The sequence below is a fragment of the Equus asinus genome, chromosome 1 (assembly GCF_041296235.1).
Source record: "Equus asinus isolate D_3611 breed Donkey chromosome 1, EquAss-T2T_v2, whole genome shotgun sequence".
NCBI classification, from domain to species: domain Eukaryota; kingdom Metazoa; phylum Chordata; class Mammalia; order Perissodactyla; family Equidae; genus Equus; species Equus asinus.
Genome location: NC_091790.1, coordinates 162543013 through 162569190, shown reverse-complemented (window position 1 = coordinate 162569190; position 26178 = coordinate 162543013). Strand labels below are relative to the sequence as shown.

General features: G+C 38.9%; 1 protein-coding gene across 3 annotated transcripts; it reads left to right on the top strand.

Moving 5' to 3' along the window:
- Positions 1–3427: 3427 nt before the first annotated feature.
- Positions 3428–25198, top strand: KBTBD2 (kelch repeat and BTB domain containing 2). 3 transcript variants are annotated; one of them, XM_044765179.2, is made up of 4 exons: positions 3428–3540; positions 13852–14362; positions 20188–20353; positions 22481–25198. In XM_044765179.2, the coding sequence occupies exons 2-4, from the start codon at positions 14193–14195 to the stop codon at positions 24014–24016; spliced, it is 1872 nt and encodes a 623-aa protein (XP_044621114.1). In that variant the 5' UTR covers positions 3428–3540; positions 13852–14192; the 3' UTR covers positions 24017–25198. The 3 variants fall into 3 exon arrangements, with proteins under 3 accessions (XP_044621114.1, XP_044621108.1, XP_014696571.1); XM_044765173.2 differs by lacking the exon at positions 3428–3540 and adding an exon at positions 3613–4072; XM_014841085.3 differs by lacking the exon at positions 3428–3540 and adding an exon at positions 4352–4579.
- The last annotated feature ends 980 nt before the right edge of the window (positions 25199–26178 follow it).

Sequence of the window (26178 nt, the reverse complement as noted above, 5' to 3'; positions counted from 1 at the left end):
ATACTTATGAGCGCCTAGACATGAACTGTGTAAGGCATTGGAGAGTCAACAAGATGTAAAAGTGGTTTCTGCCTTCATGGAGGTTACATTATAAAAACATTTAATTATAATCTATCTTTTATAAAAGTTAAAAGTACAGTGTGCAGTGAAAACATATAGTAGCTAAACCTACCATAGCTCATTTAAACCTCTATGCCTTGAGCCCTGCTATGTTCCTTTGCTGGTTCCCTTCTTTTTCTACCCTCCTTGCTCCACTTTTTCTATGAAGCCTTTCTTGACTGACTTCTTCTTCTTGTGTATTCTCATAACACCTTGTGCATAATTGCTTTCACAGAATTTATCACACTGTTGGTTTGCTTGGGTCTTTCCCTACAATATTCCCCTTCCTCTATGAGTCTTTTCTCTCCGTATCTCAGGGTATTAAAAGAAATCTTTGGGGGCCGGCTCCGTGGCCAAGTGGTTAAGTTCACACGCTCTGCTTCGGTGGCCCAGGGTTTCGCAGGTTCAGGATCCTGAGTGTGGACATGGCATCGCCCATATGCCACAACTAGAAGGACCCACAACTAAAATATACAACTGTACTGGGGGGATTTGGGAAGAAAAAAGCTTGGAAAAAAAAAAAAAGATTGGCAACAGTTCTTAGCTCAGGTGCCAATCTTAAAAAAAAGAAAAAAGAAATCTGTTGAATGAATGATGTCCACTTTAAAAAAACTTTTTATCTTGAAATAATTATAGACTCAGAAGAAACTGCAGAAATAGTACAGAGAGTTCCTTATACCACAATCGAGATACAGAACTGTTCTGTTACCACAAAGAACTCCCTTGTGTAATAGTGATGTACATTTTAACTAGATTTTCTCTGCATTATTACAGGGAAGAGTGATAGGATCTATAGCATATTAGCTCTGGAATGCAGTGTCTCCCTCAGAGATGGCCTTGGTAACTTCCTTTCCTAAATCCTAGATTTTTAAATAGGTTAAAATGTTAAAATTAAGAATATTTTAGATTATCTTACTATCTTACGTGATTATAACATTCAGAAATGGTTAGGCAAAGAAAAGACTCAACTTTAGAAAATTTGTAGTTGCGTCTTTGTTTTTCCAGGAATCATTTCTGTTTCCTTTGTTTTCTAGAATCAGGGCAATGTTTAAAACGCAGTCTTAAGAGGATTCTGTTTCACAGCCATTGGCACTTAATGAAAAGAAAATGCCTTTTAACTAAAAAGGAATGCTTAAAACAATGTCATGTGCTTAGTTTTGGATATGGATGACATGGGAGCTTGTTATACATTCCAAAAAAGTTAGTTTAAATTGCTAGAAAATACTTATTTATGTTCTCCCTAAACTGGACACTATAACTAGCTGTGACTGTTCAGCTTCCAAGCTGAGAGGCAAGATCCGTAAGGAAATCAAGGCGGTGTTAATACTAATGACGCCAAGCACCCTACAGCTGTTCTACTATAGCACCTGCGGAAGAAAACCTGACTAAATCGGCCCCCTCCGACAGCAGCAGCCCCTTCCTGATTCTTCCAGTGCCCTCTGAGACTTTTTAAGGGGATGGCAACCTTGAGGGAAGGAATGGCAAACAAGTACAAATATTTGAGGATAAATATTCAACCTGTTATTTTCCCAGTTAAGATTAAACACCAAAAAGATTGTCTTCTTTGAAACTCCAGAAACATCGTCAGCCTGCCAGCCCTCAGTGTTTTAAATGTCCCTCAGTGATGCTTTAAGTATTAACTAGCAGACAGCTGTTTGTCTGACCCAACATCCATCCCCAATGCTTTTCTCCCATGTAGCCTTGTGCTAGAGCTTGGAAAAACTAAGTCTTTGCAGCTATAGTTGCCTAAATTACAGTTCTAAAAAATGAGATGTATATGAAAGTCTGCTGAGTTGGGCCTATCAGGTATTGTCCTGGGAAACCTTTTACTTTCCTGAAAAAGGAAAAACATATAGGTGGCTGAAGTCACTCCTTTATCTAATCACTCTAACTAGAAAATTCAGTCATCCTTCACTTCTTATTTTTCCTCATCCTCTTAGTAACCAAGTCTTGTTTATTATACCTAGTTTCAAATCCATCTCTGTTTCACTACCCTCATTGCCACTAAATTAGTGTTGACTCTCTCTCCATCTGTCTGATCTATTTTAACAGTTTCCTGGATAGTATCCCCAGTTTCAGTCTGATCTCCATCGTGCTTCAGAATTTTTTCTAAAATCTTATTGAGATATTCTCCTCCTCAAAAATCTTAAATGGTTCTCTGTTGTCTATAGGGTGAAACACAAACTCTTACCATAAGTATTGTTTGTTGTTTTTGTCTTCTTCTTCAGACTTTACATCTTCAGGATCCAGTCTGGCACTGAGTAGGTGTTGGAGCGTTTGCTAAATGACTGAATCTTTTGTGTGGCTTCTTTGTTATTTAATACCAAAACCACTTAAAACATTTAATCAGACTAAGCAGAGTGATAGCATGCTGGGCAGTCAATAAAGATTTGTTGAATGAATCTAGTTTCTAAATTATACTGTAAAATCCTCTATCAGTAGTCCCAAGTACATACATGTTGGTGTGCAGTCAGTTGATCTAGCCTGCCCTAAAGGAAGACTCTTCAGTACCGTGTATGCTTTTAGTTTACAATTAGTCATGCACACTTCTCCAGACTGGGCTTGTGCCAAGAGTTACCAACTTAGGTGAAGTGTGTGTGGGCATTTCTGACAATTTCTGATCCATGAATAACTTCTATCAAATGAGAGAGCAAATCCACAACTTTCTGCTTGCTAGCAAGCTGCACCAAGTTAACCAAACCAGTGTGGGCCACAGCCATTAGCTGCTACAAAGGCTTCGCTTTGTGAACTGAAGGCGCTCCTTTGGAACTTGCTGACGGGGAGCGGGGAGCCACCGCATTGCAGCACAAAACTATCTGAAGGCTTCTCATGCAGAGGCTCCCCTCCGCCCCCCTAGAACTGCGAGCCCTGGAGTTTTTCCTTGACCTTAAGAGACCAGGGCGTGAAGCCCTTCTTGATGAGATCCGGGAAGCCCAACATGCTCTGGAAAGTGGAGGGCGTGTTCTGGAGAGAACCGGCTGAGGAGACAAAGCCCGCTCAGCCAGCCGATCAACGTCTACCCTCCTTCCCCTGGTCTGGTTTAGCCCTCCTCATTTCCACTCCTCGAACCAGCCTGCAAATTTCCATATTTCAAGGGGGTGAAAAACAGCCTACAGCATAAAACTTGGTGCTTTGCTGTCCACATGTCCTAGCACTGAGTTCCTCGGGCCGCTCCTTTCTCCAGAGTAAGCCTGAAGTCTCCGACCCCACTGGCGCCCCAGGTCCCCACATCTCCGGGGGAGTGGTGGGGACGAACCCTCCGCGGCGCACGCGCTCTTCGCTGACCTTCCCCGGGAAACCCCCTCAAAAGCGCTTCCCCAGCACCTCACGCCGCCCCCACCCTTCCTGCTCTTTCCGCTTCCTTTTTCGCGCCTGCGCGGACCCAATTGTTTTGGTTTTCCGGTGGGATCCGGCAAAGGAAAAAGGGCGGGGGAAGCCAGGGTAAGGGCGGGGGCGCCTCGAGAACCCGGGAAACTGCAAAACTGCCGCTTGGGTCGCTAGGCGCGCGCGAGCGGCGGGAACGAAAACCTGGCGAGGGCCGGCCCACAGTCCCCAGCCCGCGCGTTCCCGGGCCGCGCCAGGGGCCCGCGAAGGGGGCGAGAGCGCGCCGCAGGGGCGGGGCGGGAGCGGCGAGCCGGGCGTCTCGCGGCCCCGGGGCTGACGAGGCGGGGCGGGCGGGCGGCGCGGCTCCCGGGGGAGGAGTCTGGCGGTGGTCGGGCCCTGAGGAGCGTGTGGCGGCGCCCGCAGAGGACGGTGCTTTCCGCGCAGGACGGACCCACCGAAGGAGGGCGCAAGGGAAAACCGGAAGGAAGAGGCGGCGGCGGCGCCAGCCTTCCTCGGCGGGAGGCGGAGGCGAGACCCCGGCCCTGGCCGCGGCGGGAGGGCCACGCCCCCGCCGCCGCGCCCGAGGGGCCCAGTGTCTTTGGGGCGGCCGGCCGCACCGGATCCCAGCCCTCGGGACCGAGGGACGCGGGTGAGCAGGCGTCGCCAGCGCCGGGCCGGCGGGTGGGGGCAGCCCGCGGCGAGCTGTGAGGGAATTGGGGGAGGGCTGCGGCGGGAGGGGGCTCGGCCCTTTGTGGCTCGGCGGGCGGGGGGTGGCGGCATCTTTCAAACCCCAGACGCTTCCGCCGCGGGCGGGGGAGGGGCGCGGGCGGCTGGCGCCGCCCTCCGCAGCCCGCCGCGGCCCCTCTGCGCCCGGCGCCGGGCGGGGGCGCGGGCCCGGGGCGGCGGGGCGCGCCGCTCGCGGGGGCGTTTCCGGCCGCGGGTCTCCGGGCGGCGCCCTGGCCCGGCCCAAAGAAAGCTGTTTCCCGACGCGCTCGCGAGGTGGTGGGCCGGAGCAGGGCCGGCCCTTCCGCGGCTTTTCTTCTCTCCTGGTAGCTCTGAAGTACCCGAGAGATGTCTAGATACGTGGGGGTCCCCTGATGATCTAGGAATGATCTTAAAAAGAAAGCAGAAGCTGCCCTTTGAAGCGGAAAATTGTGTACGTGTTTACTTGAGACTGTGAAATCGTGAACTTATTTGAACTCGACCACCTCCCCCTCCTTATGAATTGAGAAACCGTGGAGTAGAAGGATATCCTTTAGTTGGATGCGGGGCAGTTATTTTGGTTTAAAGTCTTGTTCTTCTGGTTTAGCAATCTCAGATCTCTTATAGCCAGCCGCCTGAAAGGGAGAGGCGTCTCCTCCGCACGAGCCCCAGATCTCTAGAATTGTCCGTTATCAGTGAAAATAGAGAAAGAATCCAGAATGGAAAATTAACTTTGAAAGGGTGTGTTTGTGTGAAATATTTTCTATATCGGTTAGTTTTACGAAAACGTAGGGTGCGGGACTGGTCACGTGTTGTTTATACATGAATCTGTATGTCTGGCTCACCGAGCTTTCAGACATTCAGAAAGAAAACCCTGTCAGCAATGTGGTCTGACCAAAATTATATTTTCTTCTATTGAAGCAACTAATTAACGGGGTGGGGTTTTTTTTCCCCTCTCCTTTGAGTTGCGAATTTTGAATTTGAGTAGTATGAACTTCAAAGTTCTTGCCGTCGTAACTTATTTTAGTTAACCTTTGGTAAGGACTTTTTTTCCTGACGTTGTTTCAGAAGGACTTTTTTTTCCTAACGTAGAGTAAATTGAAAAGTCGAACTATAGTCAGTTGTTTTCTAGGCTTGGTGGTGTGGAATTTTGCTGTTCTTTTCAGCTGGCTGCCAGCTATTGTTAAGCTGACTTTTTCACTTTGATCTTTTGTTGGTCGAGTGCTTAATGAAGCTCTTTTAAATTGGGCCCTGAAATCCTGAAGAGGTGGTTGTGTGTCAGTGAACTCTGCAGGACCGTGGCATTTCTGTTGAGCATGCTTCATGGTCCACGCTTGTCCACATAGTGCTGTGTTCTCTGCACATATTGGGTAGGAAGAGTTTTAAGTGCTGTAACTCTTCTCTTTTTGCTCTCGTTAAGAAGCATTGCCATAAAATTTGTTAACCTTATTCACGGGGCCTGTAAGGAGATGAGCGGGGGTAGAGATGTCGTAGTCCACACACTTTCATAGGTTTTCTTTCTCCTGGTTAATGGAAATAATGAGATGTTTCATAAGATCCAAACATTGAACACTGTGTTTAAGGTGGATCGTAAATTCCTAGAAACTTGAATGTAGTCTTAAAAGCCAAAAGAGACATCGATTTTCCCAAAGATTGTACACAGTTATTTAGAAAAGAGTTGTTTTTCTCCTTGCCCACATTCTGAAGACCAGGAAAAAGGATTGGTCCTGCTGTCATAAAATATGTGAATGAAAATGTCAAAGTCGATTATATCTCAGCCTTGTCGTTTTCAGTTTTGGGGAGTTTAAATAGAACAAGTGGTATTTAAATAACTCATAGTATTAGAAATAACAGTGGATTTCAAATCCACTTTTTAAGTATGTGAAGATTACTCCTGGTTCCCTTGCCAGGAATGTGCAGCACCTAGATTTTTCTGTGTGAGAAGGGATTATTATAGGAGATTTGGGGAAAATATAGTCATTTAATGAGAGATGCTTCTTTTTCTGTGTTCCACTCCCATACCCGTGACAAGTTGTGACATATAACACCTTCCATTGTAGGCCGAGAATTCTAAGTATTCCTCAGTTTACCTTTTTTTTTTTTTTTTAAAGAAACTGAGAAACTTCAGTAGCCCTAATCACTATTAAGTAGCTATACCCTTAATGACCTCATGAGTATGTTTGAACATCTGGGAAATATTTTCTTCTGCTGTTGTGATTGGAAAAAATCATTGACTTGGTGGAAAATGAAATCCCAGTGAAAAAGTTGGGGTCAATTCTGCTTTAGCCTCTATTTCTCCAGCTTTCTTAAGTCACCGTGCAGAGCTGGGAGGAAAAGAAGAAAAGCAATAGCCACATCAAAAGAACATACTACACATGTCTATCACAGATGGCATCTCCTTTATGTTCTTGTTTAATTTTTTAAAAGTGAGATAACTTATTAATAATAATGTAGTACAGAAGCTTATGCTTGTGACCTGAATTTACTTAGGGTAGTGAGCATAATTAACTTGATGGAGCCTTTTCTCTGTGGTTGGAAAGGGGAACACAGGGGAATAGACCATAGCTCTGAATTTGATTAGAGTAGGGGAAGCTATACCGAAATTTATCAAACTTGATAAATTCTTCAAAAGGCAAGGTGTTTGTTTTTTACTTGATGTTTGTCACAACTCCAAAAAATTCTCTGTAGTGGTTGACAGTCAGTCTAAAGACCAAGTGGTTTTCCAAACGTTCCCAACTGTTAGGGTGGTTTTGATAAGTTTGAAAGCAAACTGTTTCTGGCACCAATGTTTTGTTCTCCCAGAGGAGAAACCTGTCTCCTCAGTGAAATGAAGAAAAACCTTGTTTTCTGCACAGGCATCAGCCTTCTCAAGATTAGTGTTTGTTGAACTAGTTTGTTTCATGATTTGTACCATCAAAATACTCCCTAAAAGCCTTGAATGAGTTTGTCTTATCTAAAAAACTATTCTCTCAGGGTATAAGAGAACTGTGTTTGAGTGCTGAGACCTGGTAATTGGGGCCCCTAGACCTGGTATAGGTATGGAGATTCAGAAGTTGGGAAAGTGCTATCAAAAGTATGACTAGTGAACATGTTAATAAAAATAATTGCAGATATTTATGTAGTAGTGCTGTGTGTCGGGCACTGTTCCAAGCTCTTTATGAAACTTGTTTAATCTTTAATCCATTGAACAGAGTTCTACTTTTATCCCCCATTTTACAGATGAGCATACTACAGCACAGAAAGTAAATAGCTTATGAAAGGTCAGGCAACTAATAAATTGCAGAATTGGGCTTTCCACCCAAGTAGTTTGGCCCCACAGTTCAAGATCTTAATTTTTTGGTGATACTTAATTTTTTGGACGTTCAGAATGCCTTGAATCATTTCCAACAAAAGTTTTCAATCTTCTGTATTGAGGTTTGTAGCATTAGAAGATGAGGGGCTGGCCCCATGGCTGAGTGGTTAAGTTCGCACACTCCGCTTCGGTGGCCCAGGGTTTCACCGGTTCAGGTCCTAGGCACAGACATGGCACCGCTCCTCAGGCCATGCTGAGGTGGCATCCCACATGCCACAACTAGAATGATCCACAACTAAAAATATACAACTGTATACTGGGGGGCTTTGGTGAGAAAAAGGAAAAGTAAAATGTTTAAAAACAAAAAAAAAGATGAAGCATCACCTACATTAGTAATATACAACTTGAAAGTGCTTCATGCGGATGATGACCTGTAGCCCACTGCCCTTCTTCTCTATCACTGTTTTATCCCTACTGTATAATTTCTGTGCAATCCTTGTTCACAGCCTCCTCCCCATCGTCTTTTTGTCTGCCTTTCAGTTAATATACACAGCCCAGTTAATTGCTATAATCAGTCTCATTTTCACTTTCAGTAGTTATTTAATCTTTTGTTCTTTCCTTGATCATCCAGGTCTTGCTTGGTTAATGTTGGAAAAGCTTGGTTTGCTGCTTTTGTGTTTCTGTAGCTACTGGAAGAGTGCTACAAATGACACACCTGTGGGATTGAAAACTAGGTTTAAAAGTGAAATTAGACACCTTCCTTTACCCTAGTAAAAACCACTGCCATCAACCCGTGAAACCTTTAAAATTATTCAGTTATTTTTTAAAATTTCAGCCTTTCTCCAATTATTCTTGGTTTCTGTTCTTTTAATATCAATATTCAGAATTTATAAGATGAATGTAAAATTTATTACTAAACTATTATTTCTTTAATTATGAGTGTTACAGTAGTATTTACTTTGTGTAACTTTTCCTTGCAGATATACTTTTGGGCATATTTTGGGTTTTGCGGCCTGAGGGCTTAAACACTTTTTTTATAGTTTTTTTTTTTTTTTTTGAGGAAGATTAGCCCTGAGCTAACTGCTGCCAATCCTTCTCTTTTTGCTGAGGAAGACTGGCCCTGAGCTGACATCTGAGCTGACATCTGTGTCCGTCTTCCTCTACTTTATCCATGGGAACCTTCCACAGCATGGCGTGCCAAGCGGTGCCATGTCTGCACCCGGGATCCGAACCGGCAAACCCTGGGCCACCAAAGCAGAACGTGCGCACTTGACAGCTGCACCACTGGGCTGGCCCCTGCCTTTTTATACTTCTATAAGAAAGTGAAGTGAGGACTTAAACTGCCTGATTACAAGTAATTTGGAAGTTGGGTTTTTCTACATTTCTGATTTTACGTGAAAGTGAAAAATTCGGTTAGCTCTATGAAGATTTACTTTGTAGTCACGTTGACTATTTAAGGGAGGAAAACCTGTTGAAATAGTTTTTCCATAAGGAGTATTTCAGACTTTAAGTAGAATTCTATATATTACTATGGATTGCTGACTGATTTAATCCTGACAATCAGTTAATAACAGTGTTTGTTTTGAAACTATTTTGTGTGGTAGAATTCACCTTGGAGGCTTGGGTATCCTAGAGAAGATGTATTAGAACAAAAACTTTTGTTTTTTGTTTTTTCCTCTCAATCTCAATTAATTTATAAATGTCCTACATTTATAGGAAACCCTTAGATTTAAAAATAAGTTGGTCTTGGGGGCCAGCCTGGTGACGCAGCAGTTAAGTTCCACTTCGGGGTTTGCCAGTTTGGATCCTAGGTGCGGACCTATGCACTGCTTGTCAAGCCATGCTGTGGCAGGCATCCCACATATAAAGTGGAGGGAGATGGGCACAGATGTTAGCTCAGGGCCAGTCTTCCTCAGAAAAAAAAAGGAGAATTGGCAGCAAATGCCAGCTCAGGGCTAATCTTCCTCAAAAAAAAAAAATTTGGTCTTTGTTCCCTATTATTTACAAAAAGTCAGTGGGTAGAGAGAAGAAGATAGGCTCTCATGCTATCCTGCTATTCTCTACCATTAAGCAAATCAATCAAAAACATTGAATTGAGCCCAGAACTTAGAAATAGGAGGAAGAGTATCCATAATTTTTATATCAAAGTACATTGCCCTTTATTAGATTCTGAATTTCATTATATCATGTTTGTATGACTCCCATTTAATTGTTATTTTAGTTGGCATTTTTCACTGTGGAATATGCTCAATGACCAGCTTTAGAAGATAGAACTTTCCTATTAAGCTTGAAGTGCCAGTTACCAGGAATTGTGGCATATAACAGTCATTTCCCAGTCTCTGGCCCTTCATTCATATAATGAATCTGTGTGTCCACTAAATGACTTTACACAAGCATTTTCTTATATACGTGTTTTTCAAATATATCTAGATGTTGCTGTAGTTGAATAGTATTTTTGACTCTATAATAGTCTTTTCTCATTGTGGGTTTTTCCCCAACAAATTATCTTGGAGAGGAATGTCTTTTTTTTTTTTTTTTAAACTTTAATAAAGCATGCTTCAACTAGATAAAAGAAAAAGCGTTTCAGAAGTCCGCTGAACCTCCAGTAGGTGGGGAAAGCAGTTATGTGGTTAGATAAAAGACGTTAGAATATTTCAGTTGAAAAGTAGAATATATACAGGTTAGATCAACGAAGCATGATATTTAATTCAACTTTCAAGCATTTAAGGTTTGTGCTTTTTCCTTGGTTTTGTGATCTGAAAGGAAAACATTCTTCTAGAAAAACAACTTGAGTTAGGCATTTTAGGTCACTGACTTAGTATTTGATCAAGAAGCAGTCTCAAGCAGAGATTGGTACATGTGGCCTGCAGCCTGTTTTTGTAAATAAAGTTTTATTGAAACACAATCATGTCCATTTATTTACATATTGTCTTTTGCTGCTTTCAGACTACAACAGCAAGAGTTAAGCATTTGGGAGAGAGATTTTATGGCTTGCAAAGCCTAAAATATTTTGTCTTTGTAGTATACCTTTTGAAAGATTTTTTTAAATTAGATAATCGTTGCGTATATTAATAAAACCTAGAAGGTTTAAATAGATCTTAACTAAGTTTTCTTCCTCTGCAATGTGAACCACTGTTAGCAGTGAGACCAAGTGCCAACTACCTCTTTTGTTCGTTTTACTTGTACTGCACTTTTTCTTATGGTAAAGAATAAAATTTCTTGGACTTTTATGTCTCTATTGAAAGTTTGGAAATGAAGATCAAGGCAGCTAGATTTCAAGAAAAATGTTTCTTATACCCAACTTGCTTCGCTCATTTGCCTCCCTCTTTTGGCTTTTGAGTTTATCAGAAAAATTAGTTTTTAAAACACCCTGTTTTTAAGTGATAGTCATGGTTTTGGCTGTAGTCTGTATTAAAAGTAAGTGCACTTGGTATTTTGGAGCTCTAGTGGTTGGCAAGCTCTCAGTCTTGAGTACTTAGAGTACAATGACCAGCACTTGATAAATACTCAATAAACATTTGTTAAGTTATCATAGTGATTAATTTATAGTAGAAAATTAAGGAAACAGTTTCCTTGATACCTAATAATCACTCAATCTGAGGATGCTAACTTCTACCGATAATAGGATGTGACTTATTTTGAAGCTAATTTTAGCTGTAATACAGAATGATATATGACGATATATTCATTAGAAAGGGAAATTTGTAAAATGTTTGAAATCACTGGTACAGACTATTTGACATGTTTAAGAGTATTTAGAGTATTGATTTCACGTTTTGTTTTTAGGAGAGAAGGAATCTTGTTACAGAATATGTTCATGTTATGGCCATTTGAAGGTTGTTGGTTGATGATCTTCAACTTTGCAGCTTTTCACATTTTTAGTTAATACATTTTGAAGTCTATGTTCCCAGAGAAATGATAGTTTTGTTTTGGATTGTCCTAGATACAGATCTATTTAAATTATTCATTTATTTACTTATCTGAATGATCTACTTTTTCTGCCTATTTTAATATTAAGATATCCTAAATAAAAATTACCTTATCAGGAAGAAAATGAACCCTAGATTACAAATGAAGGGGTGGGAAATAGGGGTGTATAATTCAGTGATAATGAGGATTACATAAAGTTGGCTCACTGTGTAATTTTCTAAAAGCAGACTTCAGTTGTTTTAATACAGTTTCAGTATATGATTAAAAAAAATCAAATCTAGTAAAACCAACGTAACAAATTAAATGGGGCCCAAAATAGTCATTGCAAACATCCACAGTGAGCCTGTACAGCTAGTCTGCAAGGAATTCTGGGATCTGGCAGTGTGATCCAAATCCATCCTGGTCCCAGCTGCCAAGTCCTGTCACCTGGTTTAAATATGGATGGCGACGATTTTGGGTCCTGCAGCTGAGGTTATGACTTTCAGTTTATTAATGCATGCATTTCTGTAAGATAAATTTCTAGAGGTACAATTGATAGATAGAGGTAGTGAGCATTTACAGTGCCAAATATTGTATCTTCTATAATACTTCACTTGGAATTCTGAAATTCAGAAAGCTAAAATCAAGTTTTTAAAAAAACTTTGCCTGCAAAACCTGACCTGAAGTAACATGAGGCTATTTATAGTATTATTTTTCACACTGTTCATATTTCCTGCCACGAGTATGGTAATATGTTCAATTATGAAGTACTGCTCCAGACTCTTTGAGAGAGTCTTGTAATACATAGTATATGTACCACATTATTTCCGTAAAATCTGAAAAGTTCTAAATTCCAGAATATATCTAGCTCCAAGAGTTTTAAATAAGAGCTTGTAGGTATGTGTTGACTTACACTCCTGTGTAAGAATGTTCATTTTCCTACACCCTCACTAATACTAGGCCTTGCTGCATTATTAATATGTGAAAATAGCCAGTGATACTAGGTATTGTTAGCCTTAGAGGTTGTAGTGGTAGAACTTAGATTTATAGTGTAACTTTCAGATTTGAAGAGCAAAGTCATTACCTTAAATGACCCAAAGTGTCACTCTGCCTTTGCACCTGTTTTAGTTACTTCTGTAGTTAACTTGGCTGGAAATTTGACGGTCTGTATCAAGTTAGCAGTTTGTGTAATAGTATAGTTTGGCAGGAAGTACAATGTGATCTTCTCTTTGACATATGGATGATATTTGGTGAGAAAAAGTATTAGTGGTTCCAATGATGGTCACATTCATATGTTTCATGTCAACAGCACTTTATTGTTATGGGAACTGAGAGTCATTTAATTAGAAAAGAGGTGATAGTTTTTAGCTAACTGTAACTGGCATTCCCTTTGGGTTTTCCCTCTTCCCAATTTGTAATTCCTCTGCCGTATGTTGTAAATACTGATTTCCAAATAACATTTTAAAGTTAAACTTTAATTCAGCTGGAATTTCTTTTGATGAGTGGTATGCAATATGCAGTATGACTAAAACCTAAGTTATTTTTTTTCGAGTATTTAGCCAATTGTTCCAACATCATTTGTTGAAATAAGCTGGTCTTCCTAATTTGAAATACCATGTTTATCATATCTAATTTCTTATGTTTACTTGGGTTTATCTTAGATTTGTAATACATTTTAATATTTGATTAGAGTCATGAGGAAAAACTTGCCCTTTCTTTCCCTCAGATATCTTGGCAACTTTTGTTCATTCTTCCAGATGAATCTTCTGCAAATAGGATTGAGATTGGATTTGCGTTAAATTTACAGATTTTGGAGAACATTCATATTTGTGTAACATGAAGTCTTCCATGTAGGAACACGTCTCTCTATTTTAACATGTTTTATGTTTTTCCCCCCAGTAAAATTGTATGCTCTTATAAAGTTTTCTAGGAGGAAACCACTCTATGAAAAGAATATTGCATATACTTCCCTTACAGGATCGAACGGCAAATTTAAAAAATATGTAGTTTATACTTTGGAAATAGATTGAATCTATTTGCCAAATAGTTTAAGTAATTTAAATTAAATATAAAACCTTTGCTAATACATTTAAAGTATATCCCCAAAATGAGAATCTCCATGCAAGAGAAAGGAATTTTTTTTCCTTTTAAATTGTGGTCATATATTGCTACTAAACAAATAACTAGCAGATATAGTTTTGCTGGTAATTTAAATTATTTTATTTTTAAAGAACTTTAAAAATATATGCTTATTGATGTGCTCCTTATTTTCTAGAATGTTTATATTTTGTTTAGTAGACAAAAAGTTAACTTAAAATTAGAAATGTTAATTTTTTTCAGCCTGTTTTTTGTTTTAAATGTAAGAGATTTTTTAAATGTTGCTTTTCTCATGTTTTATTTTTTTGGTAATGTCTAAAGTTGAACTTCAAATAAATATAATTTATTTATATTTAAGTCTGCCATTTTAAACGTATTCTAAAAATGTATTGGCCTAGATACGCTAACCGAACTTTTTTTCTTTTTAGTTTCTCCGGAGGATCCACAGAACATAAGATGTTGCCACCAAATCTACCTCGTTTGTTACTCTCTTTGACTCATGAGCTGCACAACAATTGCAAATTTGAGCAAGATGTCTGCAGACTGTGTTGAAAAACTCTCAAGAACCTAATTAACACAGGATGACCTAGGAGTGATTCTAAGCCTATAACAAGATACTATTCATTAGTAAATGTGTCAGTCTTGGTTCTGAATGCTGCAGATAACAGCAAGCAGAGTTTCTCCTTTCTTTATTACTGAGGCATTCACTTGACCTTCCATCAGTAAGACTTTTCTAATCTGTGCTGGGAGATTTTAATGGAATACAGTCATGTCCACTCAAGACGAGAGGCAGATCAATACTGAATATGCTGTATCCTTGTTGGAACAGTTAAAACTGTTTTATGAACAGCAGTTGTTTACTGACATAGTGTTAATTGTTGAGGGCACTGAATTCCCTTGTCATAAGATGGTTCTTGCAACATGTAGCTCTTATTTTAGGTAAGTGCTTTAATCTTGGTTAGTTGGTAATTTCAAATGCAGAATGTTACCTTATTTTAATATTTTAATAGGAATTCTTTTAAACATTATTTAAATTAAAAAATAGATATCTTAATGTTTTCCTTAAATTTTTTATTTGCATGATGTGGTATTTACCAAATCACTTCCTTGCCTGTATAAGTAAGGGACAAGTAAAAGAAATTTTACAAGGATTTAAATACAAGAAATTTATTGAAATTAACTAAAATTTTAATGATGGGGAGGCAAAAAGATTCAGAATACTATTTTTCCATTAAAAGAGAAAGAAAAACAAATGGAGTAATTTTCCCCTTGAGATTTTAAAATACTAAATTTAGAAAACTGGTCATTGTTTATAAATTTAAGAGTTACAGTAGGCTCAATAATAACTTTTAGAGGATAATTGGCACTGTATAGACATATTAAGGACTTTCATTTCCTTTGCAAAAATGTGTTTCTTTTTCTCACTCAGTTACTATTATCATTTGATACCCTTTTAGCCTTAGCAGGCTCCTTGTCAGTTTTAAATATTTAATAATTAACAACATTGTAGGTATTCTCTTTGCCTCAGAATGTAGAAGTTGATTTAGTTATTTATTGTTTGCTAATTACAAATAAATGAAGCTTAATTTTACATTTTTATAATATTTTGCAACTTGTAATCTTTTTAAAGTAGATTGCTCTTTATTATGAGTTCCATGAGAGGAGTAGAAGCTAAGGCATAGAAATTCTATTGTTTTATGCCCTTAGGTTGAATTTTTAACGTAATGTTTAAAAGAGAGAGGGTAAATAAAGATGAATTAAGTGTGGACCATTATATTCCTACTACGAATGTTTAGCGGCCATGAATGGAGATCAGTAAAGAAAGTTAGTTTCTTCTGCTCTTTAGTGGCAGCTATAGACAGCTGTAGTCAGGTTTAATCTTGACTTTTCAAGACTAACATATGTGAAGGTGTAGAAACTTCACATTCCTCAATGTAACATATCTTACCATAATTACAGAAGCTAAGGCCCAAATGCCAGTTGTCTTTGCTGTACCTGCAGTTTTTTCAGGTTAAACTGTGGATTTTTTGTGTAGTTTCAGACACTGATTGTCTTATGTTAGAAAGCTTAGCATATTTGCAAACAGTGGTTCAAAAACTTGGTTGATCATCGGAATCCTCTTGGGTGCTTTTACAAATAGAGATTGTTGGATTTCAAACCTAGAAATTTTGATTCGTTGGGTCTGGTTTAGAGTTTCAGAATTTATACATTTAAAAGCTTCCCAAGGGGCCAGCTTGGTGGCATAGTGGCTAAGTGTGTACGTTCCGCTTTGGCAGCCCGGGGTTCTCCAGTTCGGATCCCGGGTGAGGACATGGCACCGCTTGGCAAGCCACGCTGTGGTAGGCGTCCCATATATAAAGTAGAGGAAGATGGACACGGATGTTAGCTCAGGGCCAGTCTTCCTCAGCAAAAAGAGGAAGATTGGCAGCAGATGTTAGCTCAGGGCTAATCTTCCTCAAAAAAAAAAAGCTTCCCAAATGATTGTGATGTTCAGGGTGTTTTTTCAGATCTATTGGCTTAGTAAATGATGTTATGAATTTGAGGTTACAGATTCAGTCAATACCTGGGCCCATTAGCTCTCCCTTTTTAATGGCCATTAATTATAAATTGATTACCCATTATTGGAAAGACTTTGTGCCTTAGTTATGGATTTTCAGATTTACATTTGTAATCAAAGGGTAGAATCTTTTGTGATAATAACCTTAGCAGTCATCTAGTCTAACTTAAAGCTATGCAGAAACTCTGTCGCTTTAAACTCTATCTGTAATATTTTCTGTATTATTGTCTTTATCAGCAAGTAGCACATAGGTTTATTTACGTATCTTCCTTTTTTTCTTTCCTATTTAAGTTTATTTGTGACTATATAGGTAATAACACAGTTCTTTTAAATTCTCTAGCCCTGAGATTATTATTTATCTTAACTGGTTGGGTTGGAGTTGGTTTTCCTGAAGACCAAGAAACTTAAATTTTTCATTAATGTTACAGTCTTAAAGACAATACAACCTTTTATTTTTTTGAGGAAGATTAGCCCTGAGCTCACATCTCCTGCCAATCCTCTTTTTGCTGAGGAAGACTGACCCTGAGCCAACATCTGTGCCCATCTTCCTCTACTTTATACGTGGGACGCCTATCACAGCGTGGCTTCCCAAGCGGTGCCATGTCCTCACCTGGGATCCAAACTGATGAACCCCGGGCCTCGGAAGGGGAATGTGTGAACCTAACTGCTGCGCCACCAGGCAGGCCCCTAATACAACCTTTTTAAGGCTGCTATTATTTCCTTATTACTAGCTAGTTCCCTTCTTTAGCATCCTTGGCCTTCTGAGATAATATATTCTGCATAAAGTGAATCAGGTAATAAGAAGTAGGAATAACAGTAAGTAGAAAGAAGAGTCTCATACATGTCTGAGATTAAAGTCACACTCATCTTTAAAATCCTCTGTCTGGGCTGGTTTTACAATGCACAAAATGAAAGCACTCATAGAGTAGGTTTTTTGTCCCATATATATTTTTTCTCTGGGTTGGGTAAATTATCACATACTCCCACAATAATAATTTGATTTTTTCCTAGATGTTCTTCAACTGGATTCTGCTTTCAGGTTTATAGATTTCATTATCTTTGCATATAATGCTACTAGCAATCTTTACCGTTAGAAATTTACTATTGGAAAATTTGCCTTTTGAACTAGATACGTTCTTCCTTTGAAGTTTGAGTTACCAGTTCCATCCCACCTCTGATATCAATAGAACCTCTGATATCAAAAGAACCTCTGAAATAGTAGTTTCTGCTTCTTAGTAACATTTACAGTTCATTTTAGACCCTAAATGAGAGATTATTTGAGAATTACTGAGCACCTCTTATACTGTGGTACTTCAGCCTGTCATAATATTATGTAATTCAGTATTTGCTGTTTCTTAAAAATGTCTGTTTAAAATTTTCGTGATCAGATTGGCTAGGCTTCTACTGTCTTTGGTCTTCAGGAAGCACAGTTCCTTCCCAGAAGTCCATCATTCTGGTATCATAAACTGTAGTCTAGAATACCCAGTCTCGGTGTCATCTGTATAGTCAGCTGTTTCCTTGCCCTACTCCCTCTTCCAAGTTACTACCTATACTGGAATAGACATAAAACCACTTGACCCCTAAATCTTCCGTTTTTACTTGGAGCTCTTATATTTCTTTTTCAGATTTCTGTTAGTTATCTCCTATTCTCCCGTGTCAAACAGGTAAAGCCAGTAGCAATAGGTGTTTTTTTAAGGGTTTCATGTTATGTCTTGGATGTTTTTCAAGAATACTTCCTGCTCTCCATTGCTGGGTTGGGTTTATTTATAGCCATCCTGTATTCTTCGGGAGATAGTCATCAACTGCCCTGATTGAAGTTGTTTGTGCCTCTCCTCCCCTCCCCAGCTGCGTGAAGTTTAGCTGCTGTCTGCACTGCTCATTCTGAGCTACATCAGAAGTCACCAGTGACAACCTAATTGCTCTTGCAGTGTTTGTTACCCATCACTCCAGTTTTTTTTTTTTTAAAGATTTTATTTTTTTCCTTTTTCTCCCCAAAGCCCCCCGGTACATAGTTGTATATTCTTCGTTGTGGGTCCTTCTAGTTGTGGCATGTGGGACGCTGCCTCAGAGTGGTTTGATGAGCAGTGCCGTGTCCGCGCCCAGGATTTAAACCGATGAAACGCTGGGCCGCCTGCAGTGGAGTGCATGAACTTAAGCACTCGGCCACCGGGCCAGCCCCATCACTCCAGTTTTTGACACCCCACCTCTCTTGCCCTGAGTAGCATGGTACTGGCCTGGTTGGTCTTATTTCTCTGACGAATCTTTCTCAACTTTCTGTCGTTCTTTTCTCTTTTTTATCCTTATTGAACTCTCCCTCAGGTTGATCATTGGGATTCTGGGTGGATTTTTCTTTTAGTTTTTTCACTCTCCTTCAGGTAACTTACTTGGCTTGAACACATCACTTTGTAGATAATTCACAGTCCATTGTGTTAACGCCTTACCTTCTCTGAAGTTCCACTAATACCAAATACTTAACTGATTATTGTATTATTTCCATTTGATTCAACTGTCCTTACCTCAAATTAAATATATCCAAAATTTAACTCACCTTTTTCCCAGCGTTAACTTTCTTCCTTGACCTTGGAATTTTTCAGTAGTTCACAATATTTTTTCAAGTCTTTGCTTGAAAATAAACAGGTAGCTTTGATTTTTATCCCCTACCTATTTCCTACTCTATCCCTTTCCTTATCTTCAGAAAATCACCAGATCTTGTTAGTTGTTTGTAATAGCTTTTGTATCCATTTCTGCCACCCTAGCTTAGGTTCTTCCTTCTGATCTAGATTATTGCAGTAGCTTTGTAACTAGTATTTTGATCTCTAGCCTTTGACCCTTGAGGTCTGTCAGTACAGAGTATTCATCCTAGAATATATTTTATTATGCTAATAATACCATGCTAAAAACTCTTCAGTGTTTTCCACTTATCTACAAGAAAAAGCTCAGACTCCTATGTCTCATTTTAAAAGCCCTCTGTGATTTGAGTGCCACTTATCTTTCCAGTTCACTTTCCAGTCTCCTGCATAAAGCCCTTATGTTCAGCCATGCCCCTGGAGAGAACAGTTCTTATGTTCTACTCTCACTCACTGTTTCATCCATTTTGAGTGCCTTCCTCATCTTGTCCTTGAGGGGCCCAGGCTAGTGACTGTTGTGATAACCACTTTTGATCACTACAGGCTTTTCTCTCCCATGCGTACAATAATATTCTTTGCATTGCGTTTTCGTCCTCCCTTTATATGGGCTTTCTACTTTGTATTCTCCATAATGCTAATTGTCTTTCCAGTATGGTTTCCTATATACAGTAAATTTTTAGGAAACTATTCTGCATGTTTTTAGGAAATCATTTGAGTAAATTAAATTTTTAACCTTTTTTTTGAGGAAGATCAGCCCTGAGCTAACATCTGCCGCCACTCCTCCTCTTTTTTTGCTGAGGAAGACTGGCCCTGAGCTAACATCCATGCCCATCTTCCTCTACTTTATGTGTGGGACACCTACCACAGCATGGCTTGCCAAGTGGTGCTGTGTCTGCACCCAGGATCTGAACCGGCAAACCCTGGGCTGCCAAACGGAACATGCAAACTTAACCACTGTGGCAGTGGGCTGGCCCCACAATTTTTAACTTTATTGAGATATCATTTACATGCCATAAAGTCCACCCATTTTAAGCATACAATTAAAATGAATTTTAGTATATTTAAAGAGATGTACAACCATCTCTGCAATCTAATTTGCAACTTTCCATCACCTTGTACCCATTTAAAGTCACTCATTGTTCTTACAGCCCTATGTAACTACTAATCTCCCTTCTGTCTCTTTATATATTTGTTTTTGGGGGCATTTCATATAAATGGAATCATATAATATGTGATCTTTTGTATCTGGCTTCTTTGAGCATAATTTTTTTTTTGAGGTTCATCTGTGTTGTAGTATGTATCAATACTTAGCTCCTTTTTATCGCTAAATAGTATTCCATTGTATCAATATAAGGAATAAATGAATTTTGATGTTTTCATTCAGGGTGGCAGAGTGGAATAATTTGGTATATATCTTTGGCACTAGATTGTACTTTTCTGTTGTCTCCCTTAAAAGTGTTCCCTTTAAGTTGTCCATCAGTAAATACCCTAAATAAAAATCCCACGTTATGCAGTTTTTCTTTTTAGCTCTACATTTGTTTTATGCTAAACCTGTAAGCTTTGTTTTTCCCCTCCTGTAGAGCCATGTTCATGAGTGGACTAAGTGAAAGCAAACAGACACACGTACACCTGAGGAATGTGGATGCAGCCACCTTACAGATAATAATAACTTACGCATACACGGGTAACTTGGCAATGAATGACAGCACTGTAGAACAGCTTTATGAAACAGCTTGCTTTCTGCAGGTAAGCAGTTTTTTCTTTCAGTAATATATATTTACTGGTTTATTTTCTCAGGAAACATTGTTTCATCAGTGATGTCTTACAGCTATATAGTTTTCTTATTGCAGGAAGGTAAAAATTTTCTTCTGTTTTTAAAATATGCAAGAGAAAACCAGAATAGAATTTGATGAACCAGTAACCTTGTTTAGTTTTATGATGAGAACTTAATTAATAAGGTAGGTGTAAATTTTATACTGGTTTCATATTCTGTCTACCCGAGAATTTAGATTTCAAGTAAAAGCAATTTTTAACAGTGTTTATTAAATTTAAGTGCTTCAAAATTTTTTGCTAAAAGCTTAGATCTACTAATTTTTGATGGTGTTACTTTTCATAGAAAATTTCTAGATTCTCATGGAAATTACCAAATTTGAATATTTGTAGTATCATGTGACCATACTGAGCTATTAAAGTAGTTAAACTAAAATAAAAAGTGATGATTGATATATTTACATCGATAAATTTTTACTCTGTATTTTCCCCTCAAAATTTTTTTCAATTTTAAGAGGAATATAAAGTGTTTTCCCCATTCTTTCCCCTGCTTTGGAATAACACTTTGTATTTCAGAAACCGAAAATTTCTTCAAAGGGAGAGCCTTCAGACTAAAGGTTAAAGTTTGGAAGCACACTTCGTGGTACCTAGTAGGTACTTGATAAATGTGTGCTGAATGGATGTGAATGACACTTGGTTGAACACCAGTATATGAGTGTAACTTTAGGAACCAGAACTCAGTCCTTGCCTTACGTAGCTGTCTTCTTTTTTAGTTCTGTACTGGTTTTTTTCCACATAAAATTGTGCAGTATCCTGCTGTACCCGTAACTCTTGGGAAATTGAGGTCATGGTATCTTCCTGGTGCTTTAAGAGTCAAAGACATTCACATCCTAAATCCAAACTTGAAAGAGGGAAATGCCTACCGTAAGCATTTTCTATAGCCTGTAAGTTTTTATTACCTTTTTAAAAGCCAGGAACTAAAAGCAATGTTTTTTAGAATTACTAAAAAATTGAGGAATTTTAAGAAATTTGAATTCCAGGACACTTTGCTACTGTAAATAGTGGCACTGTACTTTATAATTTTTTTCCAGCATGTTAGTGAAACCCATATGCCTATGCTTGTCCAAATGTAAAACAAGACTGCCACTTGAACTGGGTCACCCTGGCAAACCTGGGATAGGACATTTTGTGACTGCCAACATGAATTTCACTATTAGCCACATGAAATGATAATATTTTTATATGCCAGATACTGTACTAAGGCTTTATATGGCTTCTTATGTGATCTTTACAATAATCATTTGTAAGAATTTCCCCATTTTACACAAGAGAAAACTGAGGCTTAGAGAAGTAAAGCTACTTGTCTGTTGTTTACACACTGAATCCAGGAATCTTGCTTTGCACCTTAAACTGCTTCTAGTTAACCACTATGATGTTGCATAGTATTTATTAGTAGGTAGCATTTCTGATTCAACTGAGATCTACTTTTCCTTCTTAAGAAAAAACAGATCTAGATAACGTAAAAGTGGCTAAGATGGGTCATTTAAATGTAGTAAATTATGACTGCATATAAATGTGTTTATTGTTCCTTTGGTTATCTTATTTCACTAGATAAGAAAGGCAAATAATAACTACTCTTAGTCACTGTGCATGATTTTCTGGTTTTATAGGTCTTGTCCATGTTGAGAAAACTGGATTCTAGCTAGTCCACAATAATCGTTTCTTTTACTATGATGTATTTACATTGTTTTCATTTGGTTCTCTCAATTATGTGTTTTTTAAAGCCTAGAAAAGTATAGAACTTATTCATGAATTTCCTTACTGTTCCTTTAAGGCTATTTGGTTTTTTAAGAGCCTATTTAATGTTATACTACTGGCTCCTAAATAGGGCAGTTAAGTAGGCCAGTGGACAGGAAGAAGAAATGCAAAACTGGGCTCTGTCTTCTGATTTATTACTGGAAGATGACACCTCTTAGCCCAAACATATATATCTAAAAATATAAACTACAGTATAGGGTTCTGATTAATATACCTGAGTCTTACATAAAAATAAAATTTGTCTATCCTGCCTTTTATCAGCCTTTTTTTTCCTTCCCATTTTAGGTAGAAGATGTGTTGCAACGTTGTCGAGAATATTTAATTAAAAAAATTAATGCAGAGAATTGTGTTCGACTGTTGAGTTTTGCTGATCTGTTCAGTTGTGAGGAATTAAAACAAAGTGCTAAAAGAATGGTGGAACACAAGTTCACTGCTGTGTATCACCAGGAAGCGTTCATGCAGCTGTCACATGACCTACTGATAGACATTCTCAGTAGTGACAATTTAAATGTAGAAAAGGAGGAGACAGTTCGCGAAGCTGCTATGCTGTGGCTAGAGTACAACACAGAATCACGATCCCAGTATTTGTCTTCAGTTCTTAGCCAAATCAGAATTGATGCACTTTCAGAAGTAACACAGAGAGCTTGGTTTCAAGGTCTGCCACCCAATGATAAGTCTGTGGTGGTTCAAGGTCTGTATAAGTCCATGCCCAAGTTTTTCAAACCAAGACTTGGAATGACTAAAGAGGAGATGATGATTTTCATTGAAGCATCTTCGGAAAATCCTTGTAGTCTTTACTCTTCTGTCTGTTACAGCCCCCAAGCAGAAAAAGTTTACAAGCTGTGCAGCCCCCCAGCTGATTTGCATAAGGTTGGGACTGTTGTAACTCCCGATAATGATATCTATATAGCAGGTGGTCAAGTTCCTCTGAAAAACACAAAAACAAATCACAGTAAAACAAGCAAACTTCAGACTGCCTTCAGAACTGTGAATTGCTTTTATTGGTTTGATGCACAGCAAAATACTTGGTTTCCAAAGACTCCAATGCTTTTCGTCCGCATAAAGCCATCTTTGGTTTGCTGTGAAGGCTATATCTATGCAATTGGAGGAGATAGTGTAGGTGGAGAACTTAATCGGAGGACCGTAGAAAGATATGACACTGAGAAGGATGAGTGGACAATGGTAAGCCCTTTACCTTGTGCTTGGCAGTGGAGTGCAGCAGTTGTGGTTCATGACTGCATTTATGTGATGACACTGAACCTCATGTACTGTTATTTTCCAAGGTCTGATTCATGGGTAGAAATGGCCATGAGACAGACTAGCAGGTCTTTTGCTTCAGCTGCAGCTTTTGGTGATAAAATTTTCTATATTGGAGGGTTGCACATTGCTACCAATTCTGGCATAAGACTCCCCTCTGGCACTGTAGATGGGTCTTCAGTAACTGTGGAAATTTATGATGTGAATAAAAATGAGTGGAAAATGGCAGCCAACATCCCTGCTAAGAGGTACTCGGACCCCTGTGTTAGAGCTGTTGTAATCTCAAATTCTCTGTGTGTGTTTATGCGAGAAACCCACTTAAATGAGAGAGCTAAGTATGTCACCTACCAATATGATCTGGAACTTGACCGGTGGTCTCTGCGGCAGCATATATCTGAACGTGTACTGTGGGACCTAGGGAGAGATTTTCGATGCACTGTGGGGAAGCTGTATCCATCCTGCCTTGAAGAATCTCCATGGAAACCACCAACGTATCTTTTTTCACCGGATGGGACAGAGGAGTTTGAACTGGATGGAGAAATGGTTGCACTACCACCTGTCTAGTTGGGGAGTTCAGGGGGTGCACACTTGATCTATGTGCTTTGTCATTTTCTTTGCTAAGCAAGAGAGGCTATGAAAGGACTAAATATGAGTACATAAAAATCTATCTTTGATAAATTTTATTTTTATGCCCTACTTAATATTTGCATCAGTATAATATATATCAGTGAGTCTTACAGAAAGATATGCTTCCATAATATGAAATAGATTATCCAATAATTGAGAAACTTTTATGTGTATCATGAGAGCATAAGAATCTGGATTATCTAACATTGATAGCCCTGTGTATGTACAGTTCAGAAAGTTCACTAATTAAAGTAGTTTCCTGTTCCTAGTGTGGTATATCGCAAATTGTGCTGAGGTTATTTTAGTATATGTATTTCATTCCCGTGCTTCTCTTCTGAAGTCCTGGAATACGGTTTTTTCAGTGTAATTAATTCAGCTGCACTTAACACTAATAATGTCCATGTTGGTATAGAAATGCTTTCTAAATCCTATCCTAGAGTTGAGGAAGATCTTCCATTTTATGGTATTGCACAGGGAAGCTATGACTGCAGGATCAGTCTAACTGTACTAGTAGGTGCATGTATTCTCTTTTCACTAACTTATCCTTGTCTATCTAGAATACAGGTCTTCCAATCAGCTGGTCATTTATCAGGTGTGGACTTAAGTTGCTGGGCTTGCAATAAGAATTGCTAGTCCCTCATTGTGCGGGTCTGTGTGGAGCTTTAATCAGTAAATGCCTCCACTTTCTGTATTACATTAACATTGGCTCATGCATATAACTACCTGCTGCTGTTGTATTTCTCCATCTTAAAGATCTAGAGTGGGTTAACCAGGTCATTACATCTTAATTTAATAACAAGCATTACTGTAGAGTGATTGTGTATAGATACCTGTTAGCTGTCAGGGTGTGTTTTTTTTAACCTGTTGTGTGTGGGGGGGGGTAGGATTAGAAAGGTGAACTGTTCAGGAATTCTCTGCACTAGCTGTGCAGAAGAGCAGATAACTAGTGCTGCTCTGGCATTAATCCCAGGAACCACTAGCAGTAGCGGGGTGCCGCCAATCTAACATGAGCACAGGTGCTTCATGACAAACATTACTAGCATGTTCAGCTGCATAATGTTCTGGCACTGTATTTTGAATGACATTAATTTATTAAATAAATTGTATATATTCAATATCTTTTTCTTTTGTGATGAGAATGGTGTAATGGTCTGCTTTTAGTTTTAATTTTACTGGGTCAGGTTAGCTTGTTACAGGTGGTTTTTTCAGAATTTTTGCTTGACATATACATACACATACATAGCAGATGTGGTATAAAATATATGTATTTCCCTTTTTATTGTCTGATTGAGCCTTACCATATCAACAAACTACAGATCAAAGGCGATGCCTTTCAACCCTATTTGCCTAGTAGCTTCATCTGGGTACTTTTAAAAGCTTAGGATGATGCCTGAGCCTCATCCCAAACAAAAGGAACCAGTCTCTGGTGGGTGGACCCAGCAACAGTATCTTTCAAAGCACCGTTGGTGCTGCTTTTCTGCAATCCCATTGAGAACCATTGGTTTAGGCCTTAAATATAAGGATTTGATTCTAGATTACCAGTCTTCCCAGAACACATTATTGATCATGTTTACAAACTTTAACTGCATGAAGTCCAAATTCTTGAGCACATTTAAGGCTCTCTGTAATTTGGCTTTAAATTACCTTTACAGCCTTATCTTAAACTGTTTTCCCACAAACCTTAACTTCTGATCAGGCTTTTGCTATACTTTGCTGCCTTTGCCTGTGCTACTTGCTCTACTCAGAATGGTCTTTTCATCCCAACTCTCCATGTGGCTCTCTGTATTCAAGATCTGCTTAAGGCAATTTTTGAGTGAATGCTTCCCTGATACCCTGTGCTGTAAAGAATGCCTTCTCACATCCTTAGTACCTTGTCCCTTCATCTGTTGATTGTACCGATCATTCTCTTTAGTATTCTTATTGGTCTTAATGCTTTTCTACAAAATGATCAAGTTTTTGAGGGTAAGGACTTTTTTATATATGGCTGCATCCCCCTACAGTGTTGTAGCATAGTTGGTGATAAAAATGTTGAATGAAAGCAGGTATATCCAGATGCGTTTGAGTCAAACCCAATATACCAAATCCTTTGTTCTCGTTAG